This window comes from Entelurus aequoreus, linkage group LG09, assembly GCF_033978785.1.
Source record: "Entelurus aequoreus isolate RoL-2023_Sb linkage group LG09, RoL_Eaeq_v1.1, whole genome shotgun sequence".
In the NCBI taxonomy this organism is placed as follows: Eukaryota; Metazoa; Chordata; class Actinopteri; order Syngnathiformes; family Syngnathidae; genus Entelurus; species Entelurus aequoreus.
The window spans coordinates 21,700,779-21,716,087 of record NC_084739.1 but is presented as its reverse complement, the minus strand read 5'-3'; the positions used below and the strand labels follow the sequence as shown (position 1 = coordinate 21,716,087).

The 15,309-nt window shown below is 41.6% G+C and overlaps 1 protein-coding gene across 3 annotated transcripts in view; it reads right to left on the bottom strand.

The window, feature by feature from the left end:
• The window catches only part of LOC133657238 (collagen alpha-1(XIX) chain-like), a 361,915-nt gene that overhangs the window by 229,538 nt on the left and 117,068 nt on the right, over nucleotides 1-15,309 (bottom strand). For all 3 annotated transcript variants that reach the window (XM_062058310.1, XM_062058311.1, XM_062058312.1), the window contains 3 exons: nucleotides 1,699-1,728; nucleotides 1,576-1,602; nucleotides 249-302 (listed from right to left, as the gene is read on the bottom strand). In XM_062058310.1, the coding sequence (XP_061914294.1) occupies nucleotides 249-302; nucleotides 1,576-1,602; nucleotides 1,699-1,728 (111 nt within the window). The remainder of the gene's footprint in view (nucleotides 1-248; nucleotides 303-1,575; nucleotides 1,603-1,698; nucleotides 1,729-15,309) is intronic.

Genomic DNA, 15,309 nt, shown 5'->3' with positions numbered 1-15,309 from the left:
CTCTCAGAGAGGAAGTGTGCTCCAAAGTGACCCAGTGGGAGTGAGTCATGTGTGCCGCCAGTCATGCTCTGACTGTGTGCAACCTCTTGGTCATGCAGCCTGTTAATTCACTATCATGCAGTCTACTAACGCCATTTTAGCTGTCGCTCACTTTGTGGAACACACACGTCGCACACACAGCTAACTCAGCTGCTCTTTGTCCCTTTTCCCCAGGCCACACAACTAGTGAAGCTCTTGTGTTGACTCACCCTTTTGCCCTCCTTGCCTGTTTCACCTGGCCGGCCTGGCAGTCCACCTAGTCCCTAAAGGTGAGAACATGCAGTGAATAAGGTGGAACATTTACAGATGTTTTTTTGTAAAAAAAAAAAAAAAAAAAAACGGCAACAAAAACCTGAATCATTATTATCTATATGTACCGTATTTTACGCACTATAAGGCGCACCTAAAAACCTCCAATTTTCTCTAAAGCTGACAGTGCGCCTTATAATCCAGTGCGCCTTATATATGGACCAATATTGAGCCACAACAGGTCTCGCAACTACGGGATGCATAACGTAACCCCAGCCTCTACTGTAGCGTCTATTCTATGCGCCTTATAATGCGGTGCGCCTTATATATGAACAAAGTTTTGAAATAGGCCATTCCTAGAAGGTGCGCCTTATAATCCGGTGCGCCTTATAGTGCGGAAAATACGGTATATCATTATTTATATTATTCTCAGCCTTGGTTGGTTCATTGTTTTAGGGATGTTTTGCAGATTCAATGAAGTTTGTGTAAAGTGAAACAAAAATGGAGCTGTTTGGTCACAAAACCCAGCAATATGTTTGGAGGTGAAAAGGTGAGGCCTTTAATCCCAGGAACACCACTCTTACCGTCAAGCATGGTGGTGGTAGTATTATGCGCTGGGCCTGATTTGCTGCCAATGGAACTGGTGCTTTACAGAGAGTAAATGGGACAATGAAAAAGGAGGATTACCTCCAAATTCTTCAGGACAACTTAAATTCATCAGCCCGGAGGTTGGGTCTAGGGCACAGTTGGGTGTTCCAACAGGACAATGACCCCAAACACACATCAAAAGTGGTAAAGGAATGGCTAAATCAGGCTACAATTTAGAATAGCCTTCCCAAATTCCTGACTTAAACGTGTGGACAATGCTGAAAAAACAAGTCCATGTCAGAAAAACAACACATTTAGCTGAACTGCACCAATTTTGTCAAAAGTAATGGTCAAAAATTCAACCAGAAGCTTGCCAGAAGCTTGTGGATGGCTACCAAAACCGCCTTATTGCAGTGAAACTTACCAAGGGACATGTAAACAAATATTAACATTGCTGTATGTATACTTTTGACACAGCAGATTTGGTCACATTTTCAGTAGACCCATAATAATTTCATAAAAGAACCAAACTTCATGAATGTTTTTTGTGACCAACAAGTATGTGCTCCAATCACTCTATCACAAACAAATAAGAGTTGTAGAAAGTATTGGAAACTCAAGACAGCCATGACATTATGTTCTTTACACAAGTGTATGTAAACTTTTGACCACGACTGTATATGATGTTTAATTAGTTACCTGTTCTCCTTTTCCTCCCCGAAGGCCCTGCATGTTTGAAAATATAGAGAAATGAAAAGGACAATTTTAAATCCAACAACTCATGCTTTGCTATACTCAGTAGAATAGACTCAATTCAATTACCTGATCCCCTTTGAGACAGTCGTTGTCAGCCTGTCAATACAAACGAAAGCAAAGTCAGTTAATATACATGCTAACAAAGAGGGCTCGCTCCTGGTGTAAACACTAAATGTGGTTTGAATGATCAGAATGGCCAATTTTGATGCACAACGTTTACAGGAAGTTAAGTTAAAGTTTTTATTTATTTATTTTTTGTCCTGTCCAGCTACTCAGGCAGATCATATTGTTGATATACACTATATTGCCAAAAGTATTTGGCCACCCATCCAAATGATCAGAATCAGGTGTCCTAATCACTTGGCCCGGCCACAGGTGTATACAATCAAGCACTTAGGCATGGAGACTGTTTCTACAAACAATTCCATGCTCCCAACCTTGTGGGAACAGTTTGGAGCGGGTCCCTTCCTCTTCCAACATGACTGTGCATCAGTGCACAAAGCAAGGTCCATAAAGACATGGATGACAGAGTCTGGTGTGGATGAACTTAAATGGCCTGCACAGAGTCCTGACCTGAACCCGATATAACAACACCTTTGGGATGGTGAGGGGAGCAGTGAGCAGCACCGTGCGCCGCGCTCAGGAATCATTTGGTGATTTAACCCCCAATTCCAACCCTTGATGCTGAGAGCTAAGCAGGGAGGTAATGGGTCCCATTTTGTTTGTCTTTAGTATGACTCAGCCGCGGATTGAACTCACAACCTTCAAGTCCCACGGCAGACACTCTAACCACAAGGCCACTGAAAAAGGGTATTCAAATGGCCCCATTCGTCCAAGTTTTCCTGACACATGAAACGTGACAGACTGGGGGTGTACACGATCCACTTTAGCTGTAGAGTGTTGAACATATTTAACCCTTGTGTAATGTTCATATTGTTGTTACCCAGCCAGCGTTTGTGGGTCTGATGGACCCGTTGCATTTTGTGGCTTTTAATGCCTCACAATCAAACACTTTTATGTTAAAATACTAAACAGATGTTTATTGGGATAAGGTAAACATCTGTTCAGTATTTCAACATAAAAGTGTTTGATTGTGAGGCATTAAAAGCCACAAAATGCAACGGGTCCATAAGACCCACAAACGCTGGCTGAGTAACAACAATATGAACGTTGCACGGAAAATTTCTCTGCCAGTTTCTGCATCCCACAGGGATTCTTCTTTTGTGTTTCTGCACCTGCGGTTCCCACAAGACGTTGCAACATTGATTGTCAACACTGTCTGCTCTCATTTTCTCACACATTTGACCCTCTGATGTTCTGTGTACCTACACCCTGTCCTCCTCCTGTCTAGGCCTGCTGTGTGTGTGTGTGTGTGTGTGTGTGTGTGTGTGTGTGTGTGTGTGTGTGTGTGTGTGTGTGTGTGTGTGTGTGTGTGTGTGTGTGTGTGGTACACAGAACATCAATTTCCACACTTGTATTAGCCCCGGGTCCAGTGGACCCGGACATCTTATATGTAATAGAAATGTGTAGGGGGGGTGTATGGTGTGTGGTCATTAAATATGTATTCTGATATATGTTCTTCACAGAAAATGAGCCAAAGTCAGTGAGTCTCAGTTTGAAAAAGTAATTAAGTGTACCATTTTTCTTTTAATAACAAATGAAAACGGGTCCCACAGACCCGGACACCACACAAGGTTTAACAAAAAGTGTATTGTGGCAATTCCAACTTTGACCACAGCGTCAGTTGCTACGTAGAGCGGCATTTTCCATCATTTTCAGCAGACTGCATTGCAAAATAATTAACTCCCCCACCTCAGGAATGGGCCATATGATTCCCTTTCCCGACTGTATATTTTCAATAACTACTGACATATGGACCCTTGGAGAGTTCAATGTGATTATGAAATGAAATGAAATGAAATGAGTTTATTTCGGTCATATAATCAACCATTTTGGGTGATCAATTTAACAGCACAGATTATACATACTAACAATCATACACATACACACACAAAAAGAAAAACAATGACCGAAAAAGGAATAGCCAAGGCTTACATTTGCCTATCCTATACATTCACTGAAAATTAAATTGCCTGGAACATCAACGTTAAAAAAAAATCAATGTGATGAAAGTAATCATTGCTATATTTTATAGTTTTCCATTATTTCACCTTTCAAGGCCTTTATAAACCTTAACTACATGTCTTCAACTCATCACTGAGCTTGTTCCACCATTTAACTCCTAAAAACTGAAATACATTTGTATTTTATATTCGTTCTTACTTTACATATTTTAAAAATCAATACCCCCCGTTAATTATAGTTATCTAAAGATATCCCAAGAATACAAGCTGGAAGGCTATTGTTCTTTACTCAAAACATAATCTCCATTGTTTTTAAAAACACAATATCTGACATTTTTTGCAATTTTCTAAAGTCAAACCTAGGTCTGGGCCATTTATTCCTGAAAATGAACTCGATAACTTTTCCGTCATTGATCAATTGCTTTGTCTCTCCCTTTCAAACAGGGTACAAGAGGGTTCACACAGTGCATTAACTCAATAGCAGAGCTAAATGAACAAAGTGTACCCTCTTGTCACTCATACACAATCTTTGTCTCGGGGGACAGAGGCGGGATCGCCACCTTACAGACAGATGTCTCCCTGTGGAAATATTTTGGCTATAAAATAGTGATAAAGTTGAGCCCATCAAAACGGACGAACGTGCAAGCAAGTATGCCAAATTTAGGCATTTATATACAACTGCCACTTTTGCTTTCTATCACAAAATAAATCTTTTTTCCCCCGTCCATTTCCATCAGACGCACACTTTGTACAACAGCAATGAATAAGAAATTGTATCTCAGAGCCAGAGTAAATTATCAAAGGTTTGACAGTCACAGTAAGGCGATACAACTTGTAACAAGGTAATTAGCCTTAGCCTCCGTGACCCCGAGAGAAGTGAGGGCGTGGTTGTTACAAGTCCCCAGACAAACTGCTGCCAAGACAAGACAAGTGTTGTTCGTCCTCGGCCACTGAATGGACTGAAGGCCAGAAAGGAACGTCTCGGTTGCTAAACACAAGCCCAATGATCTGTATCGCCTTACAGTTGGCATCCCGGAGTCAAAAGCTGTTGACTTTTCTTGGAAACAGCTGCAGAAATGGAAGCTCCCAGCACATGTCTCGTGCATTAGTCAGAGGACTTGTTCGGAGTTGGAAAGTTAACAAGAGGACTAATGGCTTAAAAGACACTCGAGGCTGCAAGTTTAAAGACAGTCGGAGTCGGCTCTGACCCGTGACCCACAAAATAAAACATAAGTGTCCGTGCAATGCTTATTATTTACTGAGGATTACATCACTGCATCTGCAGTTGGCTTCCAAAGTGATAAACTTTCGCTAAAACCATCCATCACTAATGTCATTTTGTGTGCATTCGGTTTAGTATTATCGTATTTTCTGAACCATAGGGCGCACCGGATTATAAGGCACACTGCCGATGAGCAGGTCTAATCAATACATAATATATAATGTAACCATTCATACAATGTATTACTCAAATTTGTTTTCAGGTCAAATAAAATACCGTATTTTTCGGACCATAGCGTTAAAGCGCATATACACATACTGTACATATACACTCACTGTACAAACACACACATACACATACTACAAATACATTCACTGTACAAACACACACATACATATACTGTACATATACATTCACTGTACAAACACACATATACACATACTGTACATATACATTCACTGTTCAAACACACATATACACATACTGTACATATACATTCACTGTACAAGCACACATGCACATACTGTACATATACAAGTACATATGCACACATACACTCATGCACATAATCACGTTTCATCAAAGATATATTAACGTTGTTGCCCTAGGGTAAACTGCGTATAACACATGGCACACTGACAAAGCTTAACCTATTGTTACTATAACAATCTACAAGGTTAATGTAGGTTGCTTCTCTTTCTTCCCCTCCATTTTTCTGCATTCTTTCGTATCTCAAGTTGTCATTACGTATATGTATTGTTGCATTTGAACAATTGTATTGTTGATAATAAAGGTAAAGTACTGGTATTGTTTATTATCAATAGCACTATTTCTATTGGTATTCATATTGCTCCATTTTTAGTGTAATAATGCTCATTGTCATTTCTGTATTTTTTTTTTTAATTTTCGCTAACTGCTTATTTGCTATTACTTTTACCATCATATTTGTACATGTCGTATTTGCTGATGTTGCTCTGTTGTTGTTGTTGTTGTTGTGTTTGCTGTTGTTGTTTTTGTCTCTCTGTCTAATCCCCCTCTTGTCCCCACAATTCCCCCCTCTGTCTTCCTTTTTCTCTCTTTCTATCCCCTCCTGCTCCGGCCCGGCTGCACCAAATGATAATATAAATACATTTAATAAAGTCAAAATACAAGTAAGGCAACAAGAGAAGTATCCTACACTTCTCTTTTGTAAAGTAAATCTGAACAGCCAATATGGGCATCTACATCGGCTATATGATTTGCCCGAGAAGCTGGGCAGGACATTATAAAAAAAATAATAAAATAAAATAAATAAATAAATTAAAAAAAATAAAAAAATAAAGGGGTCATGTTATGATTTTTTTCAAAATTGAAAACACTTCCTTGTGGTCTACATAACATGTAATGGTGGTTCTTTGGTCAAAATGTTGCATAGATTATGTTTTACAGATCATCTTCAAGTCGCTTTCTGACAGTCTCTTCCGGATGCGCCGTTTTGTGGGCGGTTTTATTTACGTGGCTCACCTTCGACAGCGTCTTCTCCCCGTCATCTTTGTTGTAGCGGTGTAGCGTGCAAGGACGGGAGTGGAAGAAGTGTCAAAAGATGGAGCTAACTGTTTTAATGACATTCAGACTTTACTTGAATCAATAACAGAGCAGCATCTTCTCTTCCGTGGCTCACTAGTGCAACAAGGCCGTAAATGTGTCCCGTAAAAAAACGTCCCACCAGAACTCTCTAATAACGAAAGTTCCTTGGGTGAATAATGTAAACTCACTACACCGGTAGTTTTTAGCGCTTCCATGGCGAGATATAACTTAGAACTTTACGCTACTTCATATTAGAAATGGCAGCAGCAGAGGGTGAATGTCCATAACAAGAAGATAGTGAAAAAGAAGGCATTGGCACAAGCTACAATGGCGGACTTACGCAAATTTTCAAGACTTATGCAGATCTCAAATACACATCAGCAGGTACCAGAAGGTAAGAAACGTTGGTTTTGCATAATATTTTGAAACAAAACGGCAGATAGTATGTCTGCCATTTTGTGGTCCTTACACACACCATAGTAATACTTGTATCTCTGACTACGGTAGCCGTGATGGGCCGACAATCCATCAAGCGGTGCGGCTTCAAAGTCGTACTTAAACATTTTGACAGATTTTTTAGTGGCGTGTGTAATGTTCTTTATTTTCAATGGAACATTTAAAGTTTTGGTGTTGTTTACTTGAGTCATATTGCAGTCTACACGTATCTCTTATGTGTGACTACCATGTACTGGTCACATTTATCATTACACCGTGTACCAAATAAAATTGCTTCGAGGTCGGTAAGCACAACCAGAATTATTCCGTACATTAGGCGCACCGGGTTATAAAGTGCACTGTCGATTTTTGAGAAAATGAAAGGATTTTAAGTGCGCCTTGTATTCCGAAAAATACGGTAATTAAAATGTTTTTGATTTCACGAACCTGAGGGCCCAACTGCAACGAAATACACAATTACCTCTTAAAAGTCCCCATTTGTACCAAATGGACTTTTTAATGATGCTATAACAGTAATATGTGTCTCTCAAGCAGCGGTCTCCGACATTCTCCACTTTTAGAGCTACTTGGGGGAAAAAAAAGAGAGCTGAGCTATTTTTATTTTATTTATTTGACTGGGAACATTTAAATTGTCAGTGCGGTCGTTTTCTTTATGCTATTTTCCTGTAATTTGACATTAAATAGACCAGTGATAGTCTAGTGCAGGGGTGCCCATTACGTCGATCGCGAGCTACCGGTTGATCACGGAGGATGTGTCAGTCAAGTGCCAGCCAGGCATTAAAAACATAGACCTAAAAATTAGCGATCATAAATCTTCACTATGACGTCACTTTCGCCACTTGATTGACATTCACGGCACCCGAGGGTCTTGTGAGTCGACACTGGCTGCTGCGAGCTCATTCATAAGAAAAAACGACCGACAGGAAGGCGAGAAACACTTTTTATTTCAACAGACTCTCGCGCCGTCAAAACTCTAAAGACAGACTGCACAGGTCCGATCTTCACAATAAACGCGCCACTTCATCCTGCCTGCGCTAACAAAATAAGAGTCTCCAAAAGCTAGCGCACAAGCTAGTTACCTACGGAGTTTGCCGTCAATGTATTTCTTGTAAAGTGTATAAAAAGGAGTATGGAAGCTGGACAAATAAGATGAGAAAAACCAACCACTTTTATGTGTTATTGGACAGTAAGGAGGACTTCTTTTCTCCTCCATTTGAAAATGTGGACGTTATCAGCACTACTGTCTGATTCCTATCAATGCAAGTCATCAGAATAAGGTAATACACCAACTTATATTCTTGTCTTCATGAAAGAAAGGAATCTATATGTGTTAAACATGCTTGTATTATCATTAAACACCTTTAACTTGTTAACAAAAACGTCTCTTTCATAAATAAATAAATATAAATTATATATATGAATGAGGTAGATCACCTCGACTTGGTCAATTGAAAAGTAGCTCGCCTGCAGAAAAAGTGTGGACACCCCTGGTCTAGTGGTACGCCAAAAAATCACTTAATTAAATATTCAAACACAGTGTTACTGTTTAAACTGTGTTTAATGTTACAGTGGCCAAAAATATTAAATATACTTGTTAAATAAGACCTCTGCCTTGTTTTTAATGAATTCTTAGGCCCACTATGCTGCCATACTTTAATATTGGTCATTATTGCTCCCAACAGGTATAGAAGAAAGGGCATCTCTATCCTCCTTCAAAACCGCAATAAAAGTTCACCTCCAGGCAGCTACAACCCTAAACTAACACCCTCCCCGGATTGCTAATAATCAAATGTAAACAATCAAATGCAGATACTTTTTCTTATGCCTTCTGATCTCTCTCTCTCTCTCTCTCTCTCTCTCTCTCTATGTCCACTACTTGATGTCCATATCCTACCCCCCCCCCCACCCCCCCTCCACAACCCTGATTGTAAATAATGTAAATAATTCAATGTGATTATCTTGTGTGATGACTGTATTATGATGATAGTATATATGATAGTATATATCTGTATCATGAATCAATTTAAGTGGACCCCGACTTAAACAAGTTGAAAAACTTATTCGGGTGTTACCATTTAGGGGTCAATTGTACGGAATATGTACTTCACTGTGCAACCTACTAATAAAAGTCTCAATCAATCAACCAATGGTGACATTTGGAGAGCCAAGTGTTTTCTGAGGTGGTACTTGGTGAAAAAAAGGTTGAGAATCACTGAAATAGACACAATAATCACTTGTAAAAATTCAGTAATAAAGACTTGAAACATATATTGTTTGACCTTTTTGTGAGCTACTTTAAAGCAGGTACTTGCACAAGAGCTACTAGAGCCCGTTTATGAGCACCACACCTAGAAAAATCCTCATCTTTTTTAACGCGTTTGCTCCACTTCTGAGAAAAGAGGCACCCAGACGGTCGCTTTTCAAATTTGGACTTTTTGCGACAACATGAAGGAAAAAACTTTTTTCTTTCTGGACCTAATACGACATCTGAAAAGGACAGCTTTGTAAAAAAAAGAAAAAAACGCCTGATTATCTTACGAAGCTTACGTATTCCAAATGACTTTGTCCTGATAATTGGCTCCATAACAGGCCAATGTATGGAAGGGATAGTAGTTCTTTTAGAGTTGGGACACAATGGACAGATTCCGGCCAGAGAATCCTTTAATCATCTTTATTGTTGATTTAAATGTGTATGGTTTTGTGTGTGTGTGTGTGTGTGGTATTTAGTCGTCAACGCACACAAGGCTGGCTGCCACCACTGATTGAAAACCGGCTACTTGACAAAGACGTGCTCCAAAGGGGAAATGACGTCACAGACCGACCCACCAACTCAAAGGCACAGGAACACCACAAAACTGGCAAAAGGCACACAATAGGCTTTCGTACACAGCCGCCCCCAACTGTCCGTATGGCAGTTGAAACTAGAAGAAAGTCTATGAGGTAGTGTCCTCGTCATCAAGAGGTGGAAGCATGATCAGTCGGGCGACTGGGCGAAGATAGGTACGATTCTTCACTTGTACTCTGGCAGTCCGGACCCGTCCATCTGCTCCTGGATGTGTCTGAATGATCCGTCCTACAGGCCACGATCCTCGGGGGAGTTGAGGATCCACTATCAAGACAACTCGACCAGCCAAAAGGGTCTTGCCATCGTTCCTCCACTTGTTATGTTCTTGAAGCCCTGGCAGATAATGCTGGATGAAAGACGACCAGAAGTGATCTGCTAGGACTTGGCTGTGCCTCCAACGTCTTTTTCCGAGACCACAGGGATTGTAGATTGCTTGAGGTAGAGATGAATCATGACGGCCCATAAGAAGGAGATTGGGCGTGACTGGATCTGGGTCTGAGGCGTCCGAAGACAGGTAACCGAGAGGTTTAGCATTCATTATGCCTTCAACCTCTATCAATGTTGTCAGTAATACTGGTTCAGGGACTGTTTGGTCTTTGAGAACAACTCTGAGTGCTGTCTTAATGGATTTTACTTCTCTCTCCCATGTGCCCCCAAAATGTGGTGCGCTTGGAGGATTGAATCGGAATGAAATCTGGTGCTCTGCAAGTTGCTCTCTCAACTGTGGTTCCATTGAAGCAACTGCGTCACGTAATTCACGTTCTCCACCAACAAAGTTGGTACCATTGTCCATGAGGAGTTCAGAGGGTTTTTTGAGTAATGCTGTGGCTCCTTCGTATTCTGGTGAAAGTGATGCAAGTCGACTGTCTGAAGGCAGAGACCGTTCAGCCTTGAGCGCTCTCAACTCTTCTGGAAAACAATCTCCTTGTGCCTTTTGCAATATAAGCTTTTCGGCTTGCAGAAAATCCACGGCGGAAGGTGGGGATGAAGCACCAGCATCAGCCGCCCCATTAAGGGAGCTAGCTGTCTCTTGTAGAAGCTGTTTCCATGTGGAGAATTTACTGAAATCAGTTAGCTGAGTAGATGAAGCACTGGAAATAGTTCCAACAAAGGCGGATTTCCTCAGCTCTGTAGCATCCGGTTCAGGTTCAGTATATGGGGATTCAGTGGTAACATGCAGACAGAAAGGCTGATGGGAAGATGCGGAGATCACAGACGGACCTTGTAGGGACCAGCCTAGGTTGGTACAGATTGCTATGGGCCCGCCAGATGGGCCTGCTCGCACCGGCTCTGTAGGAGCAAGAAGCTGAGACATATCAGAACCTATGAGGAGTAGCGGTTGCGCTCGATGGATAGGCAGCAAAGGAAGGTCTTTGAGGTGCTCGTAGAGTTTTTGGAGGGCCGCTACTGGATATGTGTGCTGCGATAGGCTCAGATTCTCAGCTGTGAAGGCATTTTTAATCCAATACTTCTTGCTTGGCTTGAAGATGGGGGAGACGTGAAGGCTGACTGACGAACCATTGAGCACTTTCACTTCTTGTTGAACAGTTCTCAGGTGAAGGGTTTCAGGATGCTTAGCAAGTTGTAGTTGCTCTACTGCATAGGGGAGGATGAGTGTTCTCTCAGAACCATCATCGAGCACAGCAAATGTCTCTAGAGTGCGGTCTCCATTTTGTAGGAGCACTTTAACAACTTTCAGCAAAACTCTTTGAGGGCTTTGAGGCTGTTCCAGGTAGACTGTGGGTTTTTGGTTACTCATCATCAGGACTTGTTGAGATGACTCTTGGATCGTGTCATGCAGTACTGTGAGGTGCGTCTCTTTGCATAATTTACAAGGGCGTTTAAGCGTACATGCTGCAGCTTTGTGGCCACGACCACACTTCCAACATCTGTTACCTTCTTGGATCCACTTATTGATCTCACTGGTATTCAGTTTCTTGAAGTCCAGGCATGAGTTGAGGTAATGTTCCTTACTGTTGCAAAATGGACAATAAGGACTAGGTTTAAAGGGTTGTGACTTTGTCAGATTGGTGCTCTGGCTGCTACCAGTTTCACCAGAACATAAGAGAATTGATGCTGTCCTTTGTTTGGGCCATGGACTAATATAATCCCTCTTGGCAGGAGGAGGCCCCGGGTTGTAGAGGTGAGTGACTCGGCTGGCCAGGCGCTTAGCTTGAGCTTTAACTTGGAGCCAGGATGCCAGGTCGGGCAGGGTGTAAGTTTGGTTGGTACCTGGCTGTAGGATGCCTCGACAAAGACAGTATTCCATAAATCCATCTCGGTGTGCAGGAGGCATTTTACTTATTAGACGGTCAACGTGAGAACCACATTTGAGCTCGTATCCAAGGGGTCCCTCTAAAGTCCGCAACATACCAACTAAGGTCTGAACTGAGAGAGCGAAGGTGTCGAAAGCTTCTGCATCCCCCACTTTGATGGTGGGTGAGTTCAGGATAGCTCCTAGTTCACTCTGTACTAGTTGTCTAGGCTGGCCATATTTGTCTTGTAGAGCCCCTAGCGCAGCCGTGTACGGGTTTGGGTCATACATGAATGACTTGGCTAACTGCAGAGCGTTAGGGAGTTTGAGCTGATTTAGTAGAACTTGATATTTGTAATGCTCGCTCAGGTGAGGATGACTATTCATCAAGTTCTCTAGCGCCATCTTGAGTAGGGCGAAATCACTTTCCCGGCCACTCTCAAACCTTGGAAGTACTGGTTTGGGAATGCCATAGGATGTAGCGATCAGCGTCTCGATGCCCGGGTAGGACCAGGGTGGTGCTGCCGGGGCTGGAGTAGCAGATGGTAAAGTGTATTGAACATACTGCCCAGCAGGAGGAGGTGCACCAGCTGGAACTGGTGGTTGTGGCACAAAAGTTTGCATGGTTTGTGGCACTGCGGCTGCATGTGTCATTGTTGATGCATAACTAGATGTGGGAAAGACTGGCATATGTTGACTTGTGAAAGACACAGATGCAGGAGCTGTGACAGAGACAGGAGCTGTAGTGGGGCCTACTAAAGTCGGGACACAAGTTTGTGCACCTTGGACAGGAATGGGAATCGTTGTCAATGGCTGTGTAATCGAGATAGCGGCAGCAGATTTCATTGGAGTTATTGATGGGAGCTGAAGCATGTCAGCAGCGGGCGGAGCTGACGTTGTTGACATTGCATCATCTTCAGACTCCGACAGGAATGACTTGACAATACGGGCAATGTGTAAGTCTTTCTCCAGTTTCTTTAAGCGTCTGCGCCGTTCCATTTCCCTTGCCATATTCTCCTTGGCAAGGTGAGCATCCTCTTGTAGTCTTTGTCCTTCTCTAGCTTGTGCATCCAATCTCTTTGCCTCCAAGTCAGCTTTCCTTTCCTCCTCTATTTCTTGCTGTAGGTCAGCAAGCTCCAAACCTTTAATTCGCTCCTCTATGGCAGCTGTTTGAACATCCGGAATATTTTGGAGCAGTTGAAGCCCATGCGATCGCCGAGAGGATCGACGTGATGAAGCAGATGACTGGTACCCTGATGCACTCCTAGCTCTGGTTGGCCTTGCTTCACCGTGTTGTCCTACTGGTAGTGAGGAGATTTGGGCATCAGGCAGTTGAGAGGGAAGGAGGGTGACATCGTAAGGGGCCAAATGCTGTGGTAGTCGAATGTCTCTCTTTGGCCTGACAGAGGGCTGGTGATCAGCAGGTGATGACTCCATAGTGTCTGATGGTGGAACTCTATCCGGCTCGAAGGACCAATGTAAGGAAGGGATAGTAGTTCTTCTAGAGTTGGGACACAATGGACAGATTCCGGCCAGAGAATCCTTCAATCATCTTTATTGCTGATTTAAATGTGTATGGTTTTGTGTGTGTGGCATTTAGTCGTCAACGCACACAAGGCTGGCTGACAACTGGAAGTATTAAAACTTCTTCAATTTTTACAACCAAATTTCTGATGTCCGTGGAAAAAGCCAACGCTTCTAGAGTCATCACTTTGTGAACTTTGACAAGGTACGGAAAGTAGCAAATCAAGAATCTGAAAAAGTAACGAGGCGACTTTGTGGAGAAATACTCACCTCCAGCTCACTCAGTTGATTATAAAGTCTCTGACATTTCCATTATTACTTCTAGTCTTTTCTGTTTTTTAGTCTTTCAAAAATATCCCGATTTCCACTTTTTCTATAGCCTAATACTAATTGTTTCCTTTTTTTGTTAAATTGTGGTTGCTATGTTTCTTCCTCTTCGAATTTGTTAGACCACTTTTGTTCACACGAGATTTTGGGCTTGAAGGACCAGAGTCTGGCTTGGGTTTGGGAGAGAATCCCTACATTACTGTATGCATGCATGTGTGTATGTATGTGTGTATGTATGTATGTTGTGTTGATTTAATTGTAGCACACCACACACATAAACATAACAATATTAAACGCATTTCTCATCCTTATGTGTGGGGTCTGTAATAAAAAAACAATCTCTATGTACCCCGCTTTAATGCTAGTGTTGCAGTGCTAGCAACATCCACACAACAACAACACAACACTTTGTCGTTAGAGGAGCAAGATGCATTCATGAAGAGCGGACATTTGATCGTCAACATTACAACACAAGCAAGTCGTTTTGTTGCATATGATCTGTATTGTGTTCTGCTGTTGATTTCACAGCAATAGTTACAATAGTAATTTGTTGTGGATTTTATTTCTTCTGTCCATCCATCCATCCATTTTCTACCGTTTGTCCCTTTCGGGGATGTGGGGGTTGCTGGAGCCTATGTCAGCTGCATTATAGCGGTAGGCAGGAACAAGTCGCCACCTCATCGCAGGGCCCACACAGTATTATTATTTATTAGGTAATGTATTACTTATTATTATTGTCATTTATCATTGAAGTATTCAAATTATTTGTCGTTTTAATTTGTGTGTCACACAATTATGTGAAAATAAAAAAGGTTTTTTTGGATAAAAAATTGCTTAAAGACCTCCTAACCAGTGTGGGTATAGTTAAAAGAGGACCTATGATGATTTTATTATACATTCATAGGGGAACTACACATTTTTTGGGGAATTTTGCCTATCGTTCACAATCATTATGAGCAGGGGTCACCAAACTACGACCCCCGGGCCGGATCCGGCCCCCAAGCATCCAAAATCCGGCCCACAGGAAGTCCCAAGTAAAAAAAAAATAAAAAATTATTTTTTATTTTATTTTTTTATTTTTATTTGAATCTTTCCTTTTTAATCCATTTTCTACCGCTTGTTACTCTTGGTGTCTCCTAGCCGCTCAGGCAAATCATATTGTCTAAAAATGAATTTTCCCATCAATAACGTGACAATGTTAAATGTTGATGAACATCAATGTTAATTGATGTTAAATGACAAAACGGATTATAAAGACAACGTATATATATGTATATATATATATATATATATATATATATAAATATATATATATATATACATATACAGCCTGGCCCCGGGACAATTTTTTTTATCCCAATGCGGCCCCCGAGTCAAAAAGTTTGGGGACCCCTGATTA